Source organism: Gossypium hirsutum, chromosome D05 (genome assembly GCF_007990345.1).
Source record: "Gossypium hirsutum isolate 1008001.06 chromosome D05, Gossypium_hirsutum_v2.1, whole genome shotgun sequence".
NCBI classification, from domain to species: Eukaryota; Viridiplantae; Streptophyta; class Magnoliopsida; order Malvales; family Malvaceae; genus Gossypium; species Gossypium hirsutum.
Genome location: NC_053441.1, coordinates 48811028 through 48838785, shown reverse-complemented (window position 1 = coordinate 48838785; position 27758 = coordinate 48811028). Strand labels below are relative to the sequence as shown.

General features: G+C 31.1%; 2 protein-coding genes across 5 annotated transcripts; one reads left to right on the top strand and one right to left on the bottom strand.

Annotated features, from left to right (window-relative positions):
* The first annotated feature begins 11014 nt into the window (after positions 1 to 11014).
* Positions 11015 to 11786, top strand: LOC107903863 (thioredoxin H2). Its single transcript, XM_016830039.2, has 3 exons — positions 11015 to 11237; positions 11325 to 11447; positions 11533 to 11786. Exons 1-3 carry the CDS (start codon positions 11052 to 11054, stop codon positions 11668 to 11670), a joined length of 447 nt encoding a protein of 148 aa, XP_016685528.1. The 5' UTR covers positions 11015 to 11051; the 3' UTR covers positions 11671 to 11786.
* A 728-nt stretch (positions 11787 to 12514) lies between these two features.
* On the bottom strand, positions 12515 to 19045 carry LOC107903862 (uncharacterized). Of its 4 annotated transcripts, none has more exons than XM_016830035.2 (10): positions 18611 to 19045; positions 16869 to 16946; positions 16366 to 16758; positions 15993 to 16128; positions 15665 to 15830; positions 15327 to 15455; positions 14130 to 14336; positions 13235 to 13357; positions 13008 to 13115; positions 12515 to 12927 (listed from the first exon to the last, which is right to left on the bottom strand). In XM_016830035.2, exons 1-10 carry the CDS (start codon positions 18822 to 18824, stop codon positions 12919 to 12921), a joined length of 1563 nt encoding a protein of 520 aa, XP_016685524.1. In that variant the 5' UTR covers positions 18825 to 19045; the 3' UTR covers positions 12515 to 12918. The 4 variants fall into 4 exon arrangements, with proteins under 4 accessions (XP_016685524.1, XP_016685525.1, XP_016685526.1 ...); XM_016830036.2 differs by having other exon boundaries at positions 15665 to 15827; positions 18611 to 19044; XM_016830037.2 differs by lacking the exon at positions 13235 to 13357.
* Positions 19046 to 27758: the final 8713 nt, after the last annotated feature.

Sequence of the window (27758 nt, the reverse complement as noted above, 5' to 3'; positions counted from 1 at the left end):
ATTTATAGTCATGATATTCGTTTATGCTATGACCTGTTTTAAACATACTTTAATTTGTTGCATAAGATGGGACGTTTTGGAATGGAGGAACTTCTGGCAGACTATAAATCTACAAATCTGGTGGTTCATCCACATATTATCTGGAAGCTATTATCTGCAATTATGTTGTGTATTCACAACCATCCGACAGTGTATTAACCTGCAACATTAGTGGTTCGCCCACCATTATCTGATAGATTTTATCTGTAATTATGTTGTGTAATTACAACCATCTGGCAGTGTATTAACCTGCAACTTTTGGTGGTTCATCAACAGCCCGGTGTGTAGGGATGGACAAGTTCTGGGGAACTCTTACGGTGTGTAGCGGTGGAGTAGGATTTTATTTGTTAAGTTAAATCCATTTGTATTTGTAAAGCATGTGCTTGAATTACTAAAATTTCTGATATAATATGGTATATGTGTAGCTATTTATACATTGTTAAACTGTTCTGTTATTCTGATATATTGAATTTGCTAAATGTGATTTAAGTTATGTGATTTGATTTATATGCTAATCGGTGGCACTGATCAGCTTGTGATGGAACTCACATTGAGCGTCATAGCTCACCCCCCATTAATTTTCATTCTTACAAATAACCTGCCAAGTTTGGACTCGGATTCAACATCTAGAAGGTATCGACCTGATTTTTCCTTTTTAATACAAATTAATTTAGGTTCATTATATGACTTAATTTATTATTCGAGGATTGTAAAGTTTTATTTTATACTATGGCATGAGACTTAAGGTTTTGATTTTATTTGGTATGACATTTAATTTTAATTAAACAAATGTTTTAAAATGTTGTTTTCAAAACATCGACTACTTCGTCACTTCAGTGGCTAATGTAATCTTTCAAATTCGAGTCTAATGTCTAGGCCAGGTTGGAGAGGTTGCACCCTCTTTAATTCAGAACGATTAATTTTCTTGCTCACCAAAGAATCAGTTTCAATAATCAGGTTCTCAAAATTATTCTTCATAGCCAATTCCAACCCTTTCTTTATGGCTAAGGCCTAAAAAAACAAACATTATTAGCTTTGAAGTTCCGCCCCTCTCTATCAACCACGCTCTCTTTACAATCTCTAGCAATCACCCATATCCCAGCTTTCCTTGCTTAAACATTCACAGCAACATCACAATTAATCTTTACCCAATTCTCCTCTAGTTTCATCTACTCATCACCAATATGAATCTTGGGCATCCTTTGAACTTTGCAAACTTCATCCTCCTTTGAGCACAAATCCACTCTTCACTAGCTTTCATAATTCTCAAAATAGCTCCCTCCATATCCAACTCCTATGTAGCCACAATCACCTTACAACGAATTTTCCTAATTTACCAACATATAAAAGAAATTCTAGCTTTCAATTGCCAATTTTCCCTATCATAAAAAAAATATATGACAACCATTAATAAAAAGTTATAATCCTTTCTCTCTGAACCCTTAACCCGTAAGAAAATTCAAACCTTATCCCTTTAGTCCATTCACACCCCAACAATAAATTTTCAACACTTTCATTATCCCCTCTACATAAACCAGACATAGGGGTAGGGCAACATTTCCTCTTCCAAAGGTTAATTCCAATAGAAAGGACAATAGAGCATGTTCTCCATAAAAAAAAACTTTCTGCTTATTTAAAACTTTAAGAGCCCATAATTCCTTCCAAAAGTCCTTTTCAATGCAATAAGAAGAAAAAAATACTCTTACCTATTGCCCACCTTATTTGATTTTAAGAAATCTATACCCAAACTTAATAGTATAACACACCTCTTCATGATATTTCCTTACCATCCTATCCTCATCATTAGTACCACTTATGTGGACTTCCTTAATTTCCCCAACCTCTTCCTCCTCCAACCAATCAACAATACTGGATAAGTTTCAAACCCTTTCCTCATTTACTATCAATTCAACCACTCTCCTAGGATAAGGAGTATTAATCTGACCAGGAAAACTCAAACATTCTTTCCCAATTTCCAACACCTATTTTTCCCTTTAAATATCCACTAATTCCCCATTCATAATATGCCATTAGAGTCCATTAACCAAGAAAATTTTCCCTTCAATCAGACTAATCCAACTCTACAAAGCATGACCTCGTTTTTTTGCCTCCATCAATCCATTATTTGGAAAATATATAGCTTTTAAAACCTTTACCCATATTGCATTAAGCTCTTGCATTATTCTCTATATTTGCTTAGCTAACATAGCCAAATTGAAAATCTCCAAATCCTTTAATCTAATTCTTCTTTCCAATTTAGATAAAGTCATATTTTTCTAACTTTTCCAATGAATGGAACCCTTCTCTTATTGACTTCCCCACCAATAATGACTAATGTTGAATTCATTTCGCCACACAACTTTTTGTGGAACTTAAAACAGAACATAAGATAGGTTGGTACAACATTTACAACAGCTTTAATAAAAGTTTCCTTCCCTCCAGTAGATAAAGTCATTTGCTACCAATTCTTCATCTTTGCTATCATTTTATCTTTAATCACACCAAACACCTAACTTTTAGGCCTCCCCATAAAGTTGGTACTCCCAAATATGTCCCAGAATTATTGATAACTTTAATCTTTATCTTATTCCCTAACTGGTTTTTGAACACCGCCAAAGCATTGGAGTAAACAACAAACTAGATTTATCAAAATTAAACTCTACCCTGGAACTGCACAAAACTCCTCCAACAACTCCATTAACCCAACTAATGAAATTTTCTTTGTTTGCTTCCAAAAAGAACACTGAATCATATACAAAAAACAAATGAGACAAAATAGAACACTACTACTAAGTTTGATCCCAACAATTTGATTAGACTGGACTTTACTAATAAGATTTCTAGAAAGGACATCAACCACAAAAGTGAAAAGATAAGAACATTTAGGATCTCCTTGTCTTAGTCGTATAGTTAGGTGAATTTTACTACTTTGCTTTCCATGTATAAGCAAAGTGTAAGGAACTAAACTTACACATTCCATAATCTAATTAGTTCATACTTTTTCAAATCCCATTTTGTTTAAAACAAATTCCAAAAATTTCCACTCAACCCTATCATATGTTTTTTCTAAAATCAACTTCACCATCATTTTGCTCTTCTACCTCTCTTTTTTAATCTCAAATGGTGAAAAACTTCTTGAGCAACCAACACATTATCATGGATTTGATGTCCAACTATAAAAGCACTCTGGTTCTCAATGATTATTCCTCCCAAGTAAACATTCAATCTATTCACCAAAATTTTGGAAATTATCTTATAACATACATCACATAGACTAATTGGTCTATATTGTGTAACATTCTCAGCTCCTTTCACTTTAGGAATTAATACCACTTATGTTTCATATTCCTATCCATTTTCCCTGATTGAAAAAATCCCTTCACCTCATTTATTGCATCAACTTTTATAATGCTCAGAAAAGATTGTAAATACTCCACTAAATTGATCAAGACTAAGGGCTTTGTAAGGGCCAATTTGGAAAACAGCTTTAGTAATTTCCTCCTTAGAAACCTCGTTTATCAGTTGCTCATTCATATATCTCGTCACCAAATTTGGAACCCCTTCTAACACCTTTTCAACATTATAACATCCTTTAGATGCAAACAGTTTTTGGTAAAAGTCCACAAACTTATTAATAATAAACCTCTAATCCTCAATCCAACCAGATTTTCTTTTTACTCTCCAAATTTTATTGTGTTGCCTCATCTATTTAGTAATTTGGTGAAAAAATATAGTATTTTTATCTTCAAATTTTAGCCCATCTCTCCTAGCCCTTTGGAACCAATAAACATTTTCTCTTTCACTAGCCTATTTAATTTTTTTATTTAGCTCAGAAAGCTTCTCCTTTTCATCTGTATCACAACAATATCCCTAGTACACTCATTAATCATATCTATAAACACTTTCTGCCTACTCCATTCCCTTAATGTATTCCTACATTTCCTAAATTTTTTCACTAAACTAGATTGCCATCTATTACTTGGATTGCCATTCCAGCTTTCTTCCACCACCTTCTCACAATCTCCAAAACTTAGCCCATTGCTTTAAATATAAATATTCTTGGAGCCTTCATATCCTTGTAGTTAGAATTCACCACCAAAGGAGAATGATCTGATTTAAATCTGGGAGGACAAAAGTTACAACATTTAGAAATAAAAGTTTTCAATCCACATTCACTAAAATTCTGTCCAATCTTTCTTTCACAACACCATTTTCTCTAGTCCTAAGCCAAGTAAACCTCTACCCTTTAAAAAGAATCTACTCCAACTAATAAGAACTTATCATCTTCCTAAAACATTCAACTTTTTTTCTCTCCTTCCTTGCCCCAACTTCCTTCTCATGATAGTTAGCCACATCATTAAAATCCCCTATACAAGCCTATGCCCCTTGTATTCCCTTACTCTTCTCCTTTAAAAATTCCCATACCATATTACTATCCTAAAAAATTGGCGCTCCATAACCCAACAAATACTGCTACATTCTCTAGTGGTTCTATTACAAACTGTAGTATCAATTACATTCTTATTGTTATGTCAAATATGCACATCTCAATCCATTTTCCACCAAAAGTACTAAACCTCCTTCAATTCTTATGGTATCCACAATCCATACCACATCCATTCTAACTACCCTCTTAACTCTCTCTAACTTTTCTTTATTATTTTTTGTCTCAATAAAAAAAATAAAATCTAAATCATACTTTCTTTTCAACCTCCTCAAAACTTGAATTGTCAAGGATAACCCAAGACCTTGACAATTCTAACTTATTATAATCATGATTGTTGGGTGGTTGTTTGACGCCATCCACCACCATCTTCCCATTTTTTTTCCACCAGAGACACATATAAGCTTCATCCAAATTCTCATCATTTTCAACTTTTTTTCCAAACTCCATTTCCTACCTCCCATTCACCTTCTTCCCATTTTAGCCCATCTCTTTCCCCTTCTTTTAACAACAACATTCCCTAAATTGGATTGCACTACCTCATTAGTACTACTCAGCATCTCATTTTGGTTTAAATCACAAAACCTACCTTCTTATTACTTTTTGAATTCTTATCACTTGATTCAATCACCTCCAAATTACTCTATTTTAAATTCAACCTATGAAATTATCTTGGCAATACAATCTCCTCCAACACAGTCTTAACCACCAACTCCCTTTTACTCTCTTCTTTATCTTTATCAGCATCTTCACCTGAAAGCTTCAAAAAATAAGGACATTTACTCCCATTTCCATATTTTTCTTCAAAATCAAACTAACAAACTTCAAACTTTTCTCCTTGCCTATTCCATTCATCCTTAGATTGCAACTAATTGATCAAAAGCTCATTACCAGGCCTTCTCTCTTTATTTCTACATCCTCATCAAATTCTCCTTGATAAAAACTAACGTCAACCATTACACTCACTCCATAGCTACAACTACTACTACCCTTATCATTATTACTAAAAAACTACATATCAAATTTTGAACCCTTCCCATCTACTTTAGACCTAAAATCTTGCATTTATCTTAACATATTACCTTAATCTTGAAAAATCTCATCACCATTCTTATGACCCTTTATAGCATCTAATTCCTTCCCCCCCTCCACATCAATTATATTGTTTCCTTTACCCTAGCTCTTATCTATCCTAGTTTCTTCACCATTCCTTTCCCAGCTTGCTCCCTTTGACCCTTTCCTCTATTTAAAGCACCCTTTACCCTCTCCTCCTTCCAATCCAAACCTAAAGAATCACCACTAACCCCATCCTTATTCCTTTCTTATCCTTTTTTTCACTTTTGAACCCCCAACACGTTGCATAGAAGCCCTTGAAAACCAAAAATTATCTTCCCTTCAAATTCATCATTTCCTTGATCCTTACAAAAAGAGTAATTGTACAAGTCAAATACTTGTAATTTTAGAAAAAAAATTAAATTTAAATCTAAATTTGTAATTCATTTAATATTTTCGTTAAATCTAAATATTATTATCCGAATATAAATATGAATTAATTAAATTATCTATTGAATATTCAAATCCATTAGTGTTCACATTTGATAAATATAAAAATATTTTTAAATAAAAATTTAAAAACTAAAACGGATAATGAATTCATATATTTGAATTTAAAATCCACTATGTGCAAAAAATAAAATAAATTCAGGTATACATCTCTTTTGAAATCTCTTTCTAATAATAATTAAAATATCTAAATTTAAATATTATTTAAATTCAGATTACATGTATTTTCAAAAGTCAAATTGAATATTTGTCAATTAATCTTATTATAAATTATTACCATATCTATTTTTTTATATAATACCTAGAACTACTCATAGCCCTTCTCTAACACTTAAATAGGAAGATAATGCATTTCAGTACACTCAAACCCACATCCTCCTATACTGAATTCATATATTTGAATTTAAAATCCACTATGTGCAAAAAATAAAATAAATTCAGGTATACATCTCTTTTGAAATCTCTTTCTAATAATAATTAAAATATCTAAATTTAAATATTATTTAAATTCAGATTACATGTATTTTCAAAAGTCAAATTGAATATTTGTCAATTAATCTTATTATAAATTATTACCATATCTATTTTTTTATATAATACCTAGAACTACTCATAGCCTTTCTCTAACACTTAAATAGGAAGATAATGCATTTCAGTACACTCAAACCCACATCTTCCTATACTGGCAACAATACTAATAACAGTCAAACTAAACATCAATCAATAATATTTATCAATATTTAAATCATATTCTAGAATCGACTTTGATGCCAAATGTGAGGGTCCAGGTAAAATATTACCTGTTGTAGCACATCAGACATGACTATTTGATGTGCTAGATGATGTTCATAAGCAGAAGATGAGTTGAAAAATTATATTCAACGTAAAAGAATTGAGATGCTCACTTCTATCAGCCGCAAGTGATTTTGTCAGGCATCTCCTTGTTTTTTCGCCTTATTTTTGTATTCTTGTGTCAGCCGCCGGTATAATTGCACGATGAAAAGGTATAATTTGAAGAAATTAATGTCTGATCCATTCTTTTTTTTCTTCTTTTTTTCCCGGATACAAATTATTAATGTATTAATATATGAAATAATCCACCATAGGACAACGGGAAATACAAATGGTCAAGTTAATAATTAAATATTTAAAAATTAAAAATTACGATATACTCGAAGTTTTTGTATTCTTTGTATATTTAAAAATTAATATTTAATTTTTTAGTTTCATTATTTTTTGAATTTAAAAATTTAAATGTAATTGTTAACACAATTAGATTTTTCTATTAAATTTTCTAATTTTTTTTAAAAAAATACTCACTCGATAATTATATCACAAAAAATAGCAAGATTAACGATGTTAACAATTTTTTAAATTTATTTCAACATTTTAATTAAAATAAAATAATTAAATTAATTAATGAGAAGTGCGGGATAATGTAACCATAATTTTAATTAGAAGCCTGGTCATAAAATCATTTCCAGAAAAATAACGGCACTTTAGACTAATTATATGGGATGAGATATTCTATAGCTTTTATCTTCAAGTAAAAGATATATAAATATGATACGATACAAGTCATATTTAAGTTTATTAAATAATAATTTATTGTACAGCTCATTATATTAACATTTTATCAATATTATATTTTATACTCTTTTCAATATTTATTAAAATTATTTATATTTTAAGTTTATCTTGAATTTATAGATTCAATTTTATAATTATTTTTATTGATAAAAATGTACGGGGACGCATGGGATATTAATAAATATTTAATGAAAAAAAATGAGAGAGTGTGTATATATAATTTAAGTATAAACATCAAATTTCAATCTGATCAAAATCAAATTTTAAGTATTTTTATATAATTAAAAATAAAATTAAATCATGCCTTGTAAACGTAGTATAGATATGGTAAGGTTGAAGTGTAATCAGCAATTTAGTGGCCGATTGCTTTGAGCTCTTTGGTGCCTATGACGAGTTTTGACCATGGGCTATGCTTGCATGTCCTCCAATCTTCTAAATACTAGAAATATATAAAGCAAAATAGGCAGCTTTCAATTCTAAGATGATTCATAAACCGTTATCTGTCATTAATTAGGTGTTAACATATGCAAATTTCTCACTTTTAAGTAAATGTATTCTTCATATTTGGTAATAAATAAGAAATACCCATTCCCATTCTATTGCACTATAATATGCAATTTTAATGTTTCTTAAAGTAAAGTAAAATACCTGTTAAAATTTGAAGGGGTGAGTAAAACTCGATTTAATTCAAAAAGAAATTGAAAATATTTTCAAATTTTGAGTTGATCAAATTGAGTTATTCAATTTTTTTAAGTCAAATCGAATAAGTAATTCAAGTTTTGAGTTGGAACCAAATTGAATTCTATAATTTGAATAACTCAAATAACATATTAGAGTAAGACCTAGTTTAGTAATGCTTCTTAAAAGTACTTTTGAAAAAAAAAATTGGAGAGAAGCTAAAATTTCAACTTCTAAAAAAATTGCTTTTGGACCAATTTTTAAGTTGGGAGAAGCACTTTTTTTTTCTTTTCTGAAAAAGCAACTTGTTTAAGAATGTTTTTGTTCCAAAAGTATTTTTTTGTCTAAAAGTGCTTCTTAAAAGCAATACTCAACAGAGTCTAAATACACATTCAGTTCCTAACAATTTTGGAAATGAGAAAATCCATCTCTTTTAACAAAAAATACAAAATAATTATAAATTTTCAAATTTTATATTTTAAAAAATAGATAAATTTTAAAAAATTTATTAAAAATTCTAAAAAGTTCTCAAGAATATATAAAAAAGTTAAGAAAAGAATTCTAAAATAATAGTGATCTAAATAAGTAAAATAATGATTCAAGTTTATTGTACTAAAGTATATTATTTTCTCTTATTTTGCAATATGGTTTCAAATTTATGTACTCTAACATGAAATTAGTGATATTATAACAAAATTTTAATTTGACATGTTTAATTTTTTAATTGAACTCGAATAATTTCATCCGATTCTATTCGACTCAACTTGAATTTTATTTTACTCAATTCGATTAAAAAAATTCAAATCGAATTAGGATGATAAAATAAGACTCGTCAACTCGATTAAGTCAAAAAAATTTCACTCAATTTGATCGAACGCTCATCCTTAAAAGTTGGATGTATATCTAGCTGTACAAAAGACATTAAAAATGTTAGTAATTTTTCCCAAATAAATTAAATTGCAAATTCATTGATCATAATTGAATTGCTGCCAAAATTTTTCAAAGAAAGAAACAGATTTGATGCCAAAACTTTAAAACTTTGAGCTAGAAATTTTAGGAACAAAAATAATAAAAACTAATTTATTGTTGCTGAGATTTCTTAATATGCAGGTTTTTTTCACCTATAAATTTGTCTTTATAATCAATTAGAGGGTCATAAAAAGTCTTTCAAATCTTTATCATTTTTCGACTTCCACCGGAGAGACGGACAACAATGCGTTTTCCGGCGGACAATTAAACCGTGAAAATAAAAAGAATTAAAAAGACAGAAAAAAAAAAGGTGAAATGATAATCTTTTTTTGGAGTAAAAATATGTCTTTTTTTCCTGGAAACATCCTACCAAGAAGAAAAAACAGGGAATAATTAGGCTTAAATAATAAACATAAATTGGATTAATTAATTGCAAGTGCTTCCGTGTTTTCGCTTTTAAATTGGATTAATTAATTACATTCATCTTGCAATTTTAATTCAAGTTTAGAAGTTATACTTTCAATTTTGAGATATTTGCATAGAGGAAGTTGACTTTCCCTATAGAGAAATCTCGGCTTTCATCATGTGTTTAGTTTTTTGAGTTAGAGCCATCCTCTAAGCATTTAAAAATAGCAAAAAAGATCATCTGGTAGAAAGTTGGGCTCTCTAGATATTCAAGAATAATAAAGAAGATGATTTAATAGAAAACTTGAAGACTTTGGACTATAATTCGAATCGATCGAAAAATCCAAGCACTTCCCAAAACTTATTGCAATTTGGACATCTCCCCGAGTCCCATAACACAAGTACTTAATTTGATTAAATTTATTACTTTAAATATCACGACAAAGGTTCGTTTTAAATCTTTTTAAAATTCCGCTATGTCAACTTTGACTAATTTTCTAAATGATTTCCCAACACCAAGTCCATTTACTCTTCTTACATTTAGAATTTAGTCCCCCTTATTTTTATTTTTAGGAATTTAGTTCCTTTACATTTTGAATTTAACAACTTGAGTTCAATTGTTAATACCATCAAAAATTTTAAATTGATTTGGTAGTCATATAATAAAAAATATATATTATAATAAATCTTAATTTAATAGAAAAATTTAAATAATATTAATGATTCAACTTGCATTGTAAAAAGATTAAGGAATTCTTAAAATGAAAGTTGAAAAATTAAATTAGAGAATATTTAACGTAAAAAGACATGAAAGAGATGCTTTAAGAGGAATACATATGTTTCAGGACATCGAATATTTCTTTAATTTACAGAATCAGTTTCTTAGGCATCGAATATTTGGCTCTTCATTTATTTATTTATTTATTTTCCCATTTTTTTCTTTCTTCAAGTTTAAGAATTATTATATTTTTATCAAAATGTTTTTGACGAACTTTAGAATATATTCTAAACACACATCTAGCCGTCAAAATTTAAGATTTCAATTTATTACTAAAACAAAAATGTGTGAGATGGGTGATTAATGAGTATTAACTCAATTGGTATGGATATTGTTATCAATATATGAGGACATGAATAGTTCTAGACATTACGTCAAAAAGAACATGTGTGAGATGAATGAAGTCTCTTTTGTTATCATTTAACGGGTTTTTATGATAAACTATTATTTTAATATTTTTATAAAATTAAAGGGTGAAATAAATTAAATATTTTAATAGAGAAAGATTGTTCATATTACCTAAAAATATAATCATTCTAGATTATGAAAATACGAGGTATATATAGTAGCAAAACAATAAATTCCATGGAGCTGTATATAAAGACGTTCCCTAACATCCCAAAAATCCAACCCAAAGTCACTTCCTTCCATCGAGCTACAACCAAAAGAAAAAGAATGGGAAATAAAGCCTCCACTGCCAAAATCATTGAAATGCAGTCGGCGAGTCAGTGGAGAGCCCAGCTAGAGGCCTCCAAGCAAAGTAACAAGTTGGTAAATAAAACTACTTCCCACTTTCTGTATTTTATATGTACTAAATTGATGGTGATGTTAATGTTGGTATAATTGTGGTGATGAAAGCTGGTGATAGATTTCTCGGCGACCTGGTGCGGACCCTGCAAATGGATGGAACCGGTGATTGAAGAATATGCCAACTTATATGATGATGTTGAGTTCATCAAGATCGATGTTGATACCTTGGAGGTTATTGTTTATCTTGTTACATTTCTAAAATGATTGATTTGTGAGGTTGAAAACACATAGCTAACAAAAGAAATGAAATGAACAGGATGTGGCTCGTCAATTCAAAGTTGAAGCAATGCCGACCTTCGTTCTTGTTAAGAAAGGCAAAGAAATATGCAGGCTGGTGGGTGCTAAAAAGACTGAACTCCAGAAGCTCATTGAGAAACACAGGTTTGATAATTAGCTTGTTTTTGGGGGGGCAAACTATAAATATGGGTGACGAATAAGCTTTATTGTAAGGTTTTCACTTTCTTTTTTTTTGTATCCAAGTGTGTTAATAAAGTACAACTTTCTATTTTACTAGGATTCACCAATTACTTCTTCGCCACAAACTTTATCATTCATGTCATGAATTTTTGGTTTCTATTTCTATTTTTTATTTTTTTTAAAAAAATTATTTTCAATAATAAAAACAACTATTTTCTACAGTAAAAAATAGTTTTTTTATATTTATATGATTAGGTCCAATTCATTTAAACTTTTTATTATTTTCTAATTTTTCACATATTTTCATTTTACAAATTTTCAAATAAACTTATTTTCTTTTTTGCTCAAAACCTAAAACCAAATAGAGCCTTAGTTCTTTACAAATAACAATGTATCATTTTGAATTTATCTTATTTTTAAACATTTTTCATATATAAATATATATTTATAATCTAATTTCTAATTTTTTTTAATAACATATATTAAATATACATGTAAATATAAAAATATAAAATATAAAATTATTAATTATGCTCATTAAGTGATAATATTTAATTTACAAAATCCTAAAATTTAATTTAAGGTACTAGACAAGCAAATATAGAAATAAATTGACACACACCAAAATTAGGTTGCTTGGTACCGATTTAGAGTCAAAATGTTGAAATGCATTATGTTCCATATGAAAGCTAAAGAAGGAAGTTGGCCCCCAAAAAACAAATAATCTTTCATTACAACAGTATTTTTAACAGGGTTGTCTCTGTTCGCAGCACACATTCTCCAAAGACATTGAAAAAACTTGGGAAAAATTGACAGTACTCTCATCTAATACTCAGCTGAATTCATGTAACATTGGTACAGAATAAGAAAATTGTAAATATTCTCAATATTCATTTCCACAAAATATTGAAAAATAAACCTGGGTTCAACCAGTGCATATGATCCAATGAATTAATTCTAGATATTACAATGGACAGCAATATAAGAGTACAAGGATCTCAAAGGCCATACCTTTGATCTCTTATCTTTCTGAAAATAAATTCATGATCATTTGGTGCATATCTCATGACGCTTATTGCCTTTGGAGTGGACAAGTTTCAACTGAAGCCCTCTTGAATTGAATTCATTACAACACACATTCAGCACCGGAAGTAGTACCCTAAGCTCTAAATGTCTGAGTAGGAAGATAAGTCTTATTGTTGTCTCAGAGTAGGGGCTATCAAGCTCAGAAATTCTAGTACCGCAGAAATGTATCCAGAATTAGCGTTTTATTAAATCATAGCTATAAGCATTACACCATTTTTCAGCACTTACATAAGAAGGCTCTTGAATCAAACCAAGTTGGTGGTAATTCATATAGTCGATTCCACTTAACCGTAGACAACATAATATCTGTTCTGGCAACTCTTCAGGTCTATTCCCCTGCTTTTGAAGGCAAATATCGTGAGTAAATTTCATTGATAAAACTGAAAATCAAACAATCTTGTTCAGAGAAAGGGGGAGGGGGAAGTTGAAGTTTTGAATGAGATATCGGAACTTTCCTGTATCGTTAGGCCTACGTCTAAGATGCAAAGCTTTAGCCTATCTAGGAATGCATCAAAACCTTTCCTAGAGATGTAACTGAATCTGTGCATATCTATATCTATCTCCAAATAATTTTCTCCCTGCAAAAATTCAGAGTAATTGGTGAGCCTAAGAAAGAACCATAGTGACACAATGTATCTACACAATTCTATTGCTACCTGATCTTACTCCCAATCAAGCACATCGCTCAAACATTAGAAGATTGTTGGAGCTTATGATTCTAGTTACAAACTAAAATTAATAAAAACCGTGTCAGCCACAAATCTACATCTAACACTTATACCCAAGTCCAAGTAAGATAGGCATCAACCACTTTTGACACTACCTCCATAGGTATCATTCTATCTGCTTAAGCTAAAAATATTGCCTATAAATATGCTGTGTTAATTCCGTTATAATACATACAAGCTTCCTACATTTCTAATTTAATAGCTTCTTCAACCTTCTTGCTCATTTCTGGTCTTTTTTTGTTATATCTAAATCCGAAAAACTACTTTTAAACCCGAATACAAATCTGAATTAAATAACATTATCCACCGAATATTTTAAAAAAATCTGAATTTTGTAAGTCATTTCTTAAAAATAAACACTTCAGAACTGAAGTGGATAATGGATTAGATATCCAAATCCAAATCCGTTATGTATAGAAGCAAAGCGAACTTGAACGTCCAAATCCTTTACCAAAAAGTCAAAACAGATTTGAATAATAAACGTCCGAATGTTAATATCCTACATCCACTACATATAGTAATTATAATATCTAAATAAATAAATAAATAAAATGAAGGAAAATGGATTAGATATATGTAAATATTGAAATCTATAATATCTATTGCCATCCCTAAGACATACAAGCATACGTGCCAAGTAGAACTCATGCTGTGGACGTGAAAGAAAAGGCTTTTCATTGTATGCCTGCATAAGCTTCCTCTCTGCCGCACCCATGTGAAGATCTTCCACATTTGCAATACGACCTAATATTTTCAACCGTTCACGAAATGGCGCAATTGTATCCACAGGGAATCCCTTAACCTTTTCAACTTCGTCGTCAATTAACCTCTGCTTTGAGAAAGAAATAAGGATTCAGTAAACTTGGTCGTAGATCAAATAATGTAGCAAGGAATGAATGTAAGAAGATATTACCTAAATGTAAAAACATAAAGGAGTACAGACAATCAAACAGAAAATTATGATTTGGGGCTATTATTGCATTGATACTTAGAGGTGATAACCGTTCAATTCGGATCGGAAAAAAAATTGAGGTTAATGTGCAGTATTCTGGTTTCTTAAAAACCAAATTGAATACCACAGATAGAGTTTTCATACGTATTTTTTATGTAATTTTCACTGGTTTTAAAATAAAATATTTTATTTTTATACTATTAAAAAAATAAAAAAAAACTTATCACAATTAAATAAAAAATTTGGTTCAGTTCGAATAATTACATTTCTTTAACTTATAAACCAAAAACTGAACCAAACCAAATGCAAATAATATCTGAACCGGACCAATTCAGTAAAAATTGAACTGAAATCAAACCAAACACTATGTTTCGAATCAGGTTTGGTATTCTCAATTTTTTTTGCTACCATATATCTACTTGGATTATGGATTGGTGTAGTAGCAGCAAAATTACCTAACGAAATTTCTGAGTCCTAGAAAAGAAGATATAGACATTAAAATTTAGCTTTGATGCATGAGTATGGATAGCATGGAATCAGCAGAAGCCAGGGGCGCAAACCACATGCAGGCAGGATTGGCCCTGGATGCATGGCAGGGCCCTGAACTAGGTTGGTTTTGGCACATCTTATATTTCAGACATGCCAATGCCATTTTTTAAGGCTTCTAAATAACATATTATGGTCTCATAAGCTTTCACGTGAAGTTTCATGGTTAAAACAACCCATTTTCTAATTTTCAAGATTTTTGGCAATGGATGATGTTAACCATAGCTATGTAATGAATGATGTTATTCGGATTTCCAGTCAATAAAGGTTCGTATATTACTATAAAAGAAGAAGAAAAAAGACTTTTGGTATCAATCATACCCTAAAGTTTTCTTGAAAGTGGAGCGGAAGCTCCTTTGAGTAACTGTCAGAAAGCTTAAAGTAAAGAACGAAACTCATCCCTTCTCCATCAGTTTCACTCTGAAAAAGTGCAGCAGGATACAAGGGAATCTGCATTGTCACAACATGTAAGCATTAAACTAGATGGAAATTTGAAAAAAAGTTAAACATACCTAAGTTTAACAATTCCCATGTCTGACACTTACATCAAGTCAGAGTAGCATAGCCAAGAAGGACCATTACATCATGCTTACTTCCATCACAAGGGAAGTATAACAAAAAAAGAAAACAACATTCTTTCAAAACAAGAAGCTTTATACCTGAACATTTACGACAAGGATAGATGGTAGTTTCTCAGAATGACTAATAACAGGGAGTTCGACAAATCTAGCTATGTGATCTATTTTTCGTGGGGATAGGAATACATCAACTCCGAAAGGATAATATGCAGCATGGTTAGGTGCATAATCCTTCTTCTTATCCCTGCTAAACAAACAAATAATGTGGGGAACTGTCATGGTAATAACAGATCAAAAGTTTCTAAATGTCCCATACATGGTTTTCAATAATTTTGCACGAAAAAAAAAAAAGAGAATATATGGGCATACATTAAATAAATGAATTAGGGACCAAGTTTTATAGTCATACCTAAAATAATTTTCTCCTCGAACCTTGAAAGTACCAGGATCAATATGAGACCAACAATCAAACATTTTCTTTTCTATAGGGCAAAACGGCACCTGAGAACCTGCTTTCGGTCGCTGAAGCAGCATCTTTGAAGAAACTGAATAAAAGAAGAAAAGGAGTAAATTTAAAAAATCCATTCGTATACTACACTGCTTGTTTCTAAGAGACTCAAAAGGTTAACATGCATCAATAACTATGGGGGGAAAACTCTTCTAATAATATCTTTGCAATGAAAACCATTTCACATGCATCTTGAAGTCTCACAATAAGACAGTTCATGATGAACACAAATGACTAAAAATTAGAGAGTTCAACAGATAATGTAGATACTCACGTAAAGTGGCATTGGCATTCTCTTCTTTCCATTTAAATGAAAGTTTTAAGGCAGGCTTTTTTCTCGCACTCGGCGGGCTAGAGCTAAGTGATCTCTTTTCAATTGATGGAACAGTAGATGCAAGACAAGGTAAACAATTACTTGGAAGAATACCACAATCATCCAACAACTCATCCTCCTTGCCAGGACCTTCATCCACGGAAGAGGCAATATCATCAAGGAATACAGGTTCTTTTGCTTCATTTGAAGGTCCATCAGATTTTGTTCTGGAATTAACATCCCCCGGTTTCTGTGTATGATAGACTAAAGAAGAATGGTCTCTGCAATTAGCATCTGTTAAAGATGAAATACTGGATACAGATACACCCTCAAGACCATTTAATGATAACACATCTGCACATGGAGATGCATATATAGTGAATGGTAACCATTTCCAATAATCTCCAAGTAAAACAAAAGTTAGTCTAAATGAGAGGTCCGAGTAATATTTCAAAACACCATACCCTCCTGAACACTTTCAAAATCCTCATCATAGTCAGATTCAAATACTGCAACTGGATCGAACCACAATTCCTCAGTCCCTGCCAAGGTCACATCATAAATCAACAGCTTAACAAACACTGATTTCGAAAACTAATGCATAGAAACAAGAACTAGGAGAAAGTTGAAAAGAGATTGAAAGTAAGTATCTAAATTGCAGAAATTATCAATATTAAGAAACAAAAGATAAAAAGAAAATCAGCAGAAAAAGAAATAAGAAATGACAAATAGCAGAAAGTGAACAATGAAGAACCGCAGTCGTATATCTATTATCGAAAAGGAAACATCCTTTAAACTTTTACCAACTTAATAAGTAATTCACAAATTCCTGAATGTAATCTTAATATATAGAGATTAATTTACACCCTTTTTCCAAAAACTTAAAAGCAACAAATCAAGGAAAAATGCATCAATATCCATCAAGCTCTTCCCAGTTTCTACCTCTTCAAGTAATATATAGCAGATTATGTATCAAGCTGCTAAAAGTAAAATGCAAGTCTTACATAACAAACTACAATCCATAAGATGGATGCGTTTAACTAGAAAGGTCAACAGAAATTATAAATAAAGGCACTACGATCTTGATAAGCTGTAAAGTTTGTCCAAAGGCCTGTTATTTACTCTGGTTCAATGGACATCAAATTCTTCACCAAATCTCCATACAAACTTTGATCATAAGAAAAAACTGTTCAAAGAAATCTTACTGCTTATATGAGTCTTAGAAACAACAATGGTAGTTCTGAAACCACCAATGAGAGCAGTGCAGCAGCTAATTCCAACTTAATGAAACTCCAACCAGTTCGCACCTGCTACTGGTTTAAACCCTGATTTGATAAAGCTTAATAGAATAGACACAAATAAATAACTATAATGGATCAAACTACTGCCATTGTCAAGAAAAATTAAAACTGAAAGTTCCAAATGCTGCAATTCTGTTGCTATATTTTTACAATTTTATATTATAGTCAAATTTCAACCGCATCAGTCTACATTTCCTCTGATAATCAACAAACACAAAAAACATCAATTTGTATAAAAAAATCCCAGTGTTAGGAATAAGTTCAAATTATATGCTTTGAAGAAAATTCAGATGCCATTTGACCAAATAAAGAGTAGGATCTACCAACAACATTTCTTTTTTAACCTATAATTCAGGCATGCATTTCCTGGCCCACACTCTTAAAGACCCAAAACCCACCCAGCAAATCAACCAGAAGATTAAAATCCATAAACACGTTACAATCACAAGGCCAAATAAATCACACATAAAGACCCAGTTTTCATAACAGGGAGAGAAGGAAGGAAAGACCTTGAAAAGTTTGGTTTGAGAAAGAAGTGATGATCAAGTGGAGCATCAATTTATATCAAAATCCCAGTTTAGGGGATATGCTCAAACTATATGCTTTGAAGAAAAATCATATGACAATTGATCATCTAAAGAGCAGGCCTCAATTATCAGAATTTAGACAACAGTACTATCATTAAGTCTTAAACCTATAATTCAGGCATGCATTTCCTGGTAACAAAAAAACCAGAATCAGGCTCTTATACACCCGGAACTCTCCATGCAACCTAAAGCATCTCAACCTCCAAAACCCACCAAGCAAATCAACCAGAAAAAGAAAATCCATAAACACATTACAAACAAAAAGCTAAATAAAAAGGAAAAAAAGAAAACAGGTTTGATAACAGATGAAGGAGAGACCTTGAAAAGTTGGGTTTGAGAAGGAAGAGTGATGATCAGGTGGAGCATCCCAGCTCCAAAACTCATCGGAGAATGGGTCAGTCAGCCCATTAGACACCCTTTTCTCGAAGCTTTTCCTCCTTTTCCGATTCTGCTTCTTCTTCTTCTTATTCTTCATGGAAGACCTTAACTTTGGGCCAGCAGAGCCTTCAGGTCTTGACACACAAGAACCCATCTCTCTCTTTCTCTTCCTTGGATCAAATTTAACTCTCCATCATATCAGCATGTTAAAAAAGGCAACAAACAGCAACAACAATAATGAGAAAGGGAGAAAATGAAAGTTCAACACAGAGGAACAGCAACAGCATTAACAACTGCAAACAAAAACTACTATTGTTTTGTTTTTTTTTTGGTGGGAGAGTTTTATTAAATATTTCATGGGGTTTGGTTACAACTTCAAACTTGTGAAAGGTTAAATAGAAATATTTTCTTTTGGCAAGTAATAGAGAAATATTATTTAAAGAAATAGTTATATAATTAAATTTAGTATGAATAATATATTAAAATAAGTAACTATTTTTTTAATTTATTATCTCATTCATAATTTTTAAATTTTATGAGATTATGGTATTATATATCATTTAGGTGTCTATACTACTGTCCAAGGTTTTTTTTTAATTATTATAAATAAAAATATTATATTTTAATTTTAGTTCTTATATTACAATCTTCATATTTTATATTTTTTATATAATTTGGTATTTCAATATTTATTTTTTTATTAATTATTTATATAAAAAGAAACCCATAAGCGATCTGTTGTCATTCTAATTTTTTTTCTATAAGATAATGGTAAAATTTTAATATTGGTTCTTCTACTCTGTTAAAGTTTAGAATTTAATTTATATTAATTATTTTAATAATAATTATAATTAAAATTAAGAAAGTTGAAGCGGAGCAAGAGGGGGCAAAACATTCTAGTATTTAAAAAATAATACTTGCCGGTATTTAAAAATAAACTTTTTAATGAATAATTTTTTTTATTTTTTTATTTTTATTCTCAGAATTAATTTAATCAAATAATATTTACTTTTCAAATTAAAAAAAAAACTATAATAGACTAAATCAACAATAAAATAATATAAAATTAAGACGATTACTAACTTAACTAGAAATTACTTTAAAAATAATAATTAATAAAAATAAGATTACTAATTTTGTATTTAGATGATTTTAAAATATTTGTTTTACTAAAATTTGATTTTAAAATAGATTGATTTTTCTAAAATGTTAATATTTTTTTTTGTTTAGATGATTTTGTGTAAAATATTTTTTGTTGTTTAAAATATTTTTCAAAAATTATTTTTTTAAACTTGTTATAAGTGAAACAAACACAATATAATATTTTCTAATAAATAATATATTAGGTCTTAGCTCGATGAAGCATATCGAAAATGCCAAGGGAGGGGGTGAATTGGCCTTTTAAAAAATTTGGTGAAAGCAAAGGCAAGAATGAAACAATGAACACAAAGAATGTAGAGTGATTCGGCTCCAATTGCCTACTCCACTACCTTAGCTTTCCGCCACTAAAGATTTTCTCAAATTCACTAATTTGTTCAACATTTGAGGACAAGGTTTAACCTTACAACGCCTTAAAATTTCTACCACAAATCTTAAGTTTCAAACACTCTCAAAGAGAAACAAATGAGAACAATACGATGAGATACACTTGAGCAAAAGAATAGAGATAAAGCTCGCAAGTGTATGTAAGAAGAATATGAAAATTTAAGCTTGTTTGATTGATGATTTTTGCTTGAAAGTGTTTTTCTTGGATGTTGTAGGACTTTGAAAGATAGTATTTATACCTCTAATAGATTTCCAACCATTGAGGTTGTTAGTGAAGTTAATATGGCCGTTAGGGATGTAAAACCAGAGCATTTATTTCACCTACAACTGCGAGTATCGATACCTCCGAAAAGAGTATCGATATTTTTTATCATAAATACTAATTTAGTGACCGTTGGAATGAAATAATCGATACTTAAAAAATATTTTAACGATATTTCCTGAAAGAGGTATCGATACCGAATCAATACTTTGTAAGGTTTATGTAAAACAAAATCTTATTTTGATATCATTTTTAAGAAAGGTATCAATTATTTTTAAAAAAGTATTGATACCAGAAACATGGTATCGATAATTTTTAGGGTTTCTTTAAACAGAATGTCTTTTTTGTCTCGATTTTTCTAAGGGTATCGATATTTCCAAAATTATCGATACATATCCTTAAGGTATCGATACCTTTTGTCCTAGAGCAAATTTGACTTGTTTGAAAATCATTTTAAAATGATTAAGGTAAAACTCATTAAGGTACACCATTTTTAGAGAATTTAATCAAAGTAAATTTGTGGCTCAGATTAAATTAAAACTTCTTTTCTTTTTCTAATTTTCAAACCAATAGGTTTTTCTCTTCATCTTTCCTTGTCTCTTTTACTATTTAGGTATTTAGATACAAAGGTCAGTTTTTTTAAATTAATTAGGGATTTAAATCATTTCTCCCCAAATTTTTTTTTGTGTTGGGTGTTGAAAATTTAGGGAGAAAAATTTATTTGTGTTTGTGTTTAAAGGAAACATTGTGGTAGTTTCAAGGTATGTTTGAGTTCATGGTGATGCGATGGCGATTGGAGACCCACAAATTTCATTTTCCATGTGGGGATGAAACCATCACCTTAAAAGATGTCGCATTGTAACTCGGGCTCCCAATTCACGGTGGTTATATGGTCACCAGTTCAAGTATAACTAGGGCTCCCAGTTAATGGTGATTATGCAGTTACGAGTTCAAGTATAACTTGGGCCCTAGTTGGCGGTGGTTATGCGATCATGGGTTCAACTTTCATGCCAGCAAAAGAGGATGTTTTATAAACCCCATACAAAAGTTTGAGATCATAACCATAGGGGAAAAAAGGGTTTTTCGGTATAATCAACTCTTTTTTTCTCCAACCCCACCAAAGTAGTATCATTAGCCTCATTGTCTAAAACTTCTGAAAAAGTTGGGGGTAAGAAGACTTTCAGGGGGGAATAACTATGACGGTAGAGAAAAATTTGAAAATTTTAACTTTCAACAGAATAACCTTCTCCGCTATTCTCATACCATAAATTGGTTCAAGTGTAGGCTCGAACAATTTAAATCAAATACAGAACCAAAATATTTTTTTTCTTTTAGTGTGAAAACGAGAATCTGAAATGTCTTTAGATTTTTTTGGGTGGTCTCCTCCTCGCGACTCAAGATTGAATATTGTAGTGCCGACAAAAGTTATGGGGATCCTACATAAAAAAAAAATACAACTACATTCTACCTAATAAATTAAAAATATCTATTCCTAAAAATTAAAATTGTCCAACCAAACAAAATAAAATATCCATGTCTTAAAACAAATTGTAATACATAAGTTTGAAAATAAAAAAATAAAAAATTGTTTCGATTTAGATGGAGATTGTGTTTGTATCCTCATTTTCCTCCTCTAGATCCTCTTTTTCTTTGGGGTCTTCATCCTCTTCTTTCGGATCCTCATCTTCCTCATTCTTGCTCATTTCAATCTTGCCATGGTAATGGTGGAAAAATCTTAGTTTGAAAAACTGGTGGAAAAATCTTAGTTTGAAAATAGTTTTCTTGCACAACAGAATATTAAAATATTGAAAACCAATTGGTTTGTGATATTTATAGCAATAAACCTTAACTGAATTTGTATCTACGTTTTTGGCTTAGCGGATGCTTATTGTTTCGTCTTTCAACCAAATGTTCTTCTTCACTATTCTCATACTACGAACTACTTCTAGTGTGGAATCGAACCAATTGAATCAAAACAGAGAACTAGAAAGCTTTCTCTTTTTTTGGGTGAAAATGAAAATTCTCTCTTCTTAATAGAAACTAGTAGAATGGTTATTCTGAAAAAATATATGTAATAGTTGAGAATAAATTCTCTTTATTTTTCGGTAGAATAACAATATATCAAATTTGTGTTCATAGCTCTACCGGTGTCATATTTTTATAGGAAAAATTTGTGTTCAAATTTGTTTTCTAACACAATCATTGATTTCCTTGAGAATGATCTTCCCAACATTGATAGACCTTTCTATCATAATTGTATACAACAAAAGAATTCGCTCCATCGAGATGGTGGAATTGTGTGAGATAGGCATGGATTTATATTGAACCAAGTAAAGTCATACCTTAGCCAACGAATTTAGATATTCCCTTCGACAAGAATGACTACCATACTTCATTATTATCCATTAGGATCCTGGATTTGTCACAACATTAAGCACTTGTTGAAGAAAATCTCAATTTATGTTTGTCATCATGGCAAAATATTCATCTTCTTCAACATCAGGTAGGTTAAACAAATCATTAATGGGCTTAGAAGTTAAGGGTACCTTTTTTCTTGCGGACAAGAACTTATGTAGCATCTGGCTTAGTCAAATTAGCATAAAACTCTCGAACTAACTCCTCTTCAGGCAATGATTGTGCTTCACAAAAATTATTCCAATTGAGGGCATCAATTATCTTTCGAATTGGCAAATGCACAACCATCTTATCATTGATTTCCAAGTTGAAACATTTTTCCGGTATCCTAGGTTGATTCAAACCTCTCTCTCACTTCTTCATCTTGAATCACAATGGGATTTTTGACAGAGGTTTTGGAAGATCTAGTTCTTTTGCAAGATGTAGACGTTTTTCCTGTAACCTCCCAAACTTGGCCTAGACATTATGACTCGATTGAGAAGGCTACATTAGCCACCAAAATGGCTAAGCTAACTTACGCTACTTTTGAAGACCTTAAATAAACTCATTTTAGAGAAAACCATAGTTGTACTTTGAGTTTGCTTAAAAGCATTCATTCATTCATTAGGTCGTGTATACTTAGGATTCATTTTATTGTTGATAGTTTTGTTTTAGAAAAATGGTTTGCTTGTCGCTCTTCTTTAAAAAAAACTCGATGTTAAACTAATGCAGCAGAAAAACCATTTTTCAAGTCGTTTTGGAAACCTAGTTGCCTTATCGATTTGTTTTTCAAAAATAGTTCCTTTGTAATACAACAAAAACTAGGGAAATATCAAATTTTACTTAAGCCTAATATCATGCATTATCCAGTTATTATGCTTGAGTAATCCATGCATGCAAAAAAATCCCAAAAGAACAGTTACCAAGCCACAAACCAGAAATAATTAAAATTACAAACCAAAATCAATAGAGATTGATTAATACTTATTAAAAATAGTCCGAGGTCCAAGGTGATTCTCCAAATGCTGAGTCCGATCCTAATTGCGACATTTACCTGAAAAGTTAAACACTATTGGGGGTGAGCTTATGAAAAGCTTAGTGTGAGTTAAACAAACAGATGAAAACATCAAATACAGTGAAACATATTAGCTTTAATAGAAGAAAACAGAACCACCACGGGAATTTCATGTCATTACATAGCCATTATCAAATTGATGTCAAATGGTGTATGAGCATAGGTCATCATTCATTCGTGTAACAATCATTCATTTTGATACCATTCAATACAACAAAATACAATGCGTAGCGTAAATAAATAACATTTGAATATGTCGTGCACATGATGCAATGCAAAAAGGTTCTTATCCATACCATCCGCTACACACCACGAGTTCCCCAGAACCTGTTTGCCAAACTCCAAAACATTATGAGCATAGCTCGATGTGGTAAAACCACCGAATAATCAATAATGCAAAAAATTCTGCCAATAAAAATGTAGACAAGCTTCCAGTAAAAATGCGATAAATTGCCAATCCCCTCGGTACTCCAGGTGCAGTGCACTGACTACGAATAATGTAAACTTAATATGCCACCGGTACTCCATGGAACTCCTCTATCAAGCACAAAATCCCAGCCCAATGCATATGCAATATGTCACACAATCTCATACATAATCATAACTCAATACTTTTCACATTAATTTTACATGCTCAGCATGTCCTCAATAATCACATACTTTTAGTAAATGGAAACAATGTTCCAAGCTTTCAAATTACCATTGTGTTGGTATCAATCAATATTGTTCAATTTCACATACTTTACGGATCATTATGCATAAATAACACCCTTTTCAGTACACAATATAACAAATATCTCATGTGTTTAAATCATACATAAGCTTAATATCTCAACACATTATATCATTCAATCAAACATTCTCATATCTCATAACTCAAATATACAATTACAAACTCAATCAAACATCTATACTATCAAACTAGCAATTTTGCCAACATGTCAATTTTTTAAGGCTCGAAACATACCTGGTTCGGCCACTCACAAATTCAATAATTTGGTTATTAAGAAAATCCAATCATAAAGCTAATTTATCATATATAACATTTTATTTAATATTTTCAAACAATTTTATGAGTTTAGGACTCACACCTTATTTTTTGCTTCCTTGCAGCACAGTAGCGAATCTTCCAATTTTCCATAATAATTCCTTAAACGAACCTAAACCAAAATTCAGTATAAATTCAATCAATTTACCATTACCAGCCCCCAAACACCCACTTATGAGTTCAAACCAATCGTTGAAATTATAACTATTTTATGAATCCAAACTAGTTAGATTCCTTACACTGTATCGATGCGAACTATACGTGCAATCGTTCTTTGCCTTTACGGATGATTTAGGGCGTTTGGGTAAGCACCTAATCCAATAAAATACTGGAAAATAAATAGCTAATTAATGATTAAATTCCTTCGTTCAATCAATTCATAACCTTTACCCAACAACTATGTCGAAATAACAAACTAGTTATCCTTGATTGCACTTACGCTTCACGATTTGTGGGATCCGATTGGCTAATTGATCAAGAACATCTCTCCCTAATTAAAATGTGGTTAAAGGATGATTAGGAGGATTCAAGAACACAATTTAATGCTGGAAAAATATTGGCAAGACCCAAGAAGCAAAACAACCCCCTTTCTTGCACATAGGCGCACGACCACCACCCGCGGTGGCCAAAATTGGGGCTGAATTTTAAAACTGTTTGAGATCTCTTTAAAATCTGGAAAAAATACCTTTGAAATCATTTAAAGTCCCCAAAATTTTAGATCTAAAAATTTTGGTTTTTAATTGACAAGATTAATGAGGAAATTGAACAGAAAAGAGACCTTACCTAAGCTAGTTGAGTGAAACGGCAATGACACTTTCTTGGCAATGTTTGGGATCAATCTTACGGTTCACGATTTCAAATTTGGGGCTGATTTTAATGAGAAAAAATGATAGCAATATGGTGGATAATATGTTAAAAAATCTGTGGTAAAAAGAAAAAAAAAGAAAAGAATGGTAAAACTAGGTGTAGGCGACGACAATAATGGAGGAAGGGGAAAAAATTAAAATCAAAGAGAAGGAGAGGAGGAAAGGAACGGCTAGGGCAATGAGGATGAGGATTAAAGGCTGATTATTAGTGAAAAATTAATATTTTTACCTAGGTTAACTAGGCTTAGATGGCCTACACATTAAAAAAGGGATTTTTGTCAAAAAATTAAATTATTTGCATGGGAATGGAATTGAAGTTACGACCTCAAGGATAAATTTACTAATGTTTAACCATCAATCCAATAACTCATTCTTGATATAATTTTTAAATATTTATTTTAAAAAATGAGACATGTCACAAAATAGGGTTTAAGGCAAAAATTACAAAATAATAAAAATGGTGAAAGAGAAGGGATTTGAACTTGGGTTTCAAGGAATGTTTCACTAACACTTCTCCAACAAACCAATACCTCATTTATGTCCTAAAAATGCATAGATAATCTTAAAAAGCAAGGCATGATCACTCTCTCTTGATTCACAAACCCGATTCTACTAACCCCCGATTTTTGGGATGTTACATTTCCCGAAAATTAAGCAAAATTTCGACAAAAAAATGAAAAACAAATCGAAAAAGGTTGAGAGCAAGGTTTTGCGGTGGCGATTGCTTTGCAGCAGCAACGAGCTTGCGGTGGCGTGAAGCTTGCGATGATGATAAGGATGCAACGACGAAAGGGTTGCTCCAGTAAAAGTCGTGCGACAGCAGTACTAGGGGCTTGCGACAAGGAAGAATTTTGGAGAGAAATTTTAGGATTTAGGCCAACAGAGGGAAAAGAATGAGTGGTTTAGGGTTTAAGCCAATAGCTTGAAGGGTTGTGAAAATTATGAAGGTACAGAGGGGTTTATATAGTGATAGGGAAATTTTGTAACTAAATTTTAGCTAATTCAAGTGACTTGGACGGCAAGGTAGTTTTGTGGCTAAAATTTGGTTAATTTTTAGTTGCTTGGGCGGCAGGTAAGATGGAGGGAAAATATGATGGAAAAATTTAGGGTTTTAGAGAACCCTTATGGACGGCAACAATGGATTAAATTTCTCCTCTTTTTTGTTCAGGCCTTAAGCCCAAACTGTATTTATAAACTAAGCTGCTTAAAAATAAATACACTGATTAGTACTTGGGCCTTGGGCCTTGACCCCCTTTATTAAACATAAACAAATTAAAGTAAATTAAATTAAAATTAAAGGCTAAGATAAAAATGGAAAATAAAAATAAAACTAGAAATAAAATTTTAAAATTAATAAGAAATTTTCTTCTAAAAAAATTACATTAAATTAATCCCCAAGAAAGGTTGGAGGGGTTACAACGGTCCCCCTTAAGTTCCAATCTTCTTAGACTGATTTAATTAAATATACTAATTTAATAAAATAGTTTCTAACTTTTTATTAAAATGTAGGTTTATGAAAAATTAAATGTCTCTTAATTTGAACGAGGTTTTAATTCGTTCAATTTCACCATCCTAATAGTGCTTGAGACATTGACCATTAACTTTAAACTTACCTCCATGGTTGTCGTACAACTCTACAACTCCATATGGATAAACTTTGTGGATGGTATAAGGTCCTTTCCATCGGGACTTGAGCTTTTTAGGAAATAACCTTAGCCTTGAATTAAACAACAACATGTTTTGACCTTTTTTGAACTCACAAGGTTAAATATGATTATCATGCCATCTCTTATATTTTTCTTTACACATCTTGGCATTCTTGTATGAAAATAACCTCAATTCCTCCAACTCATTGAGCTGTAACATCCTTCTCTCACCAGCTTGCTTAAGATCAAAAT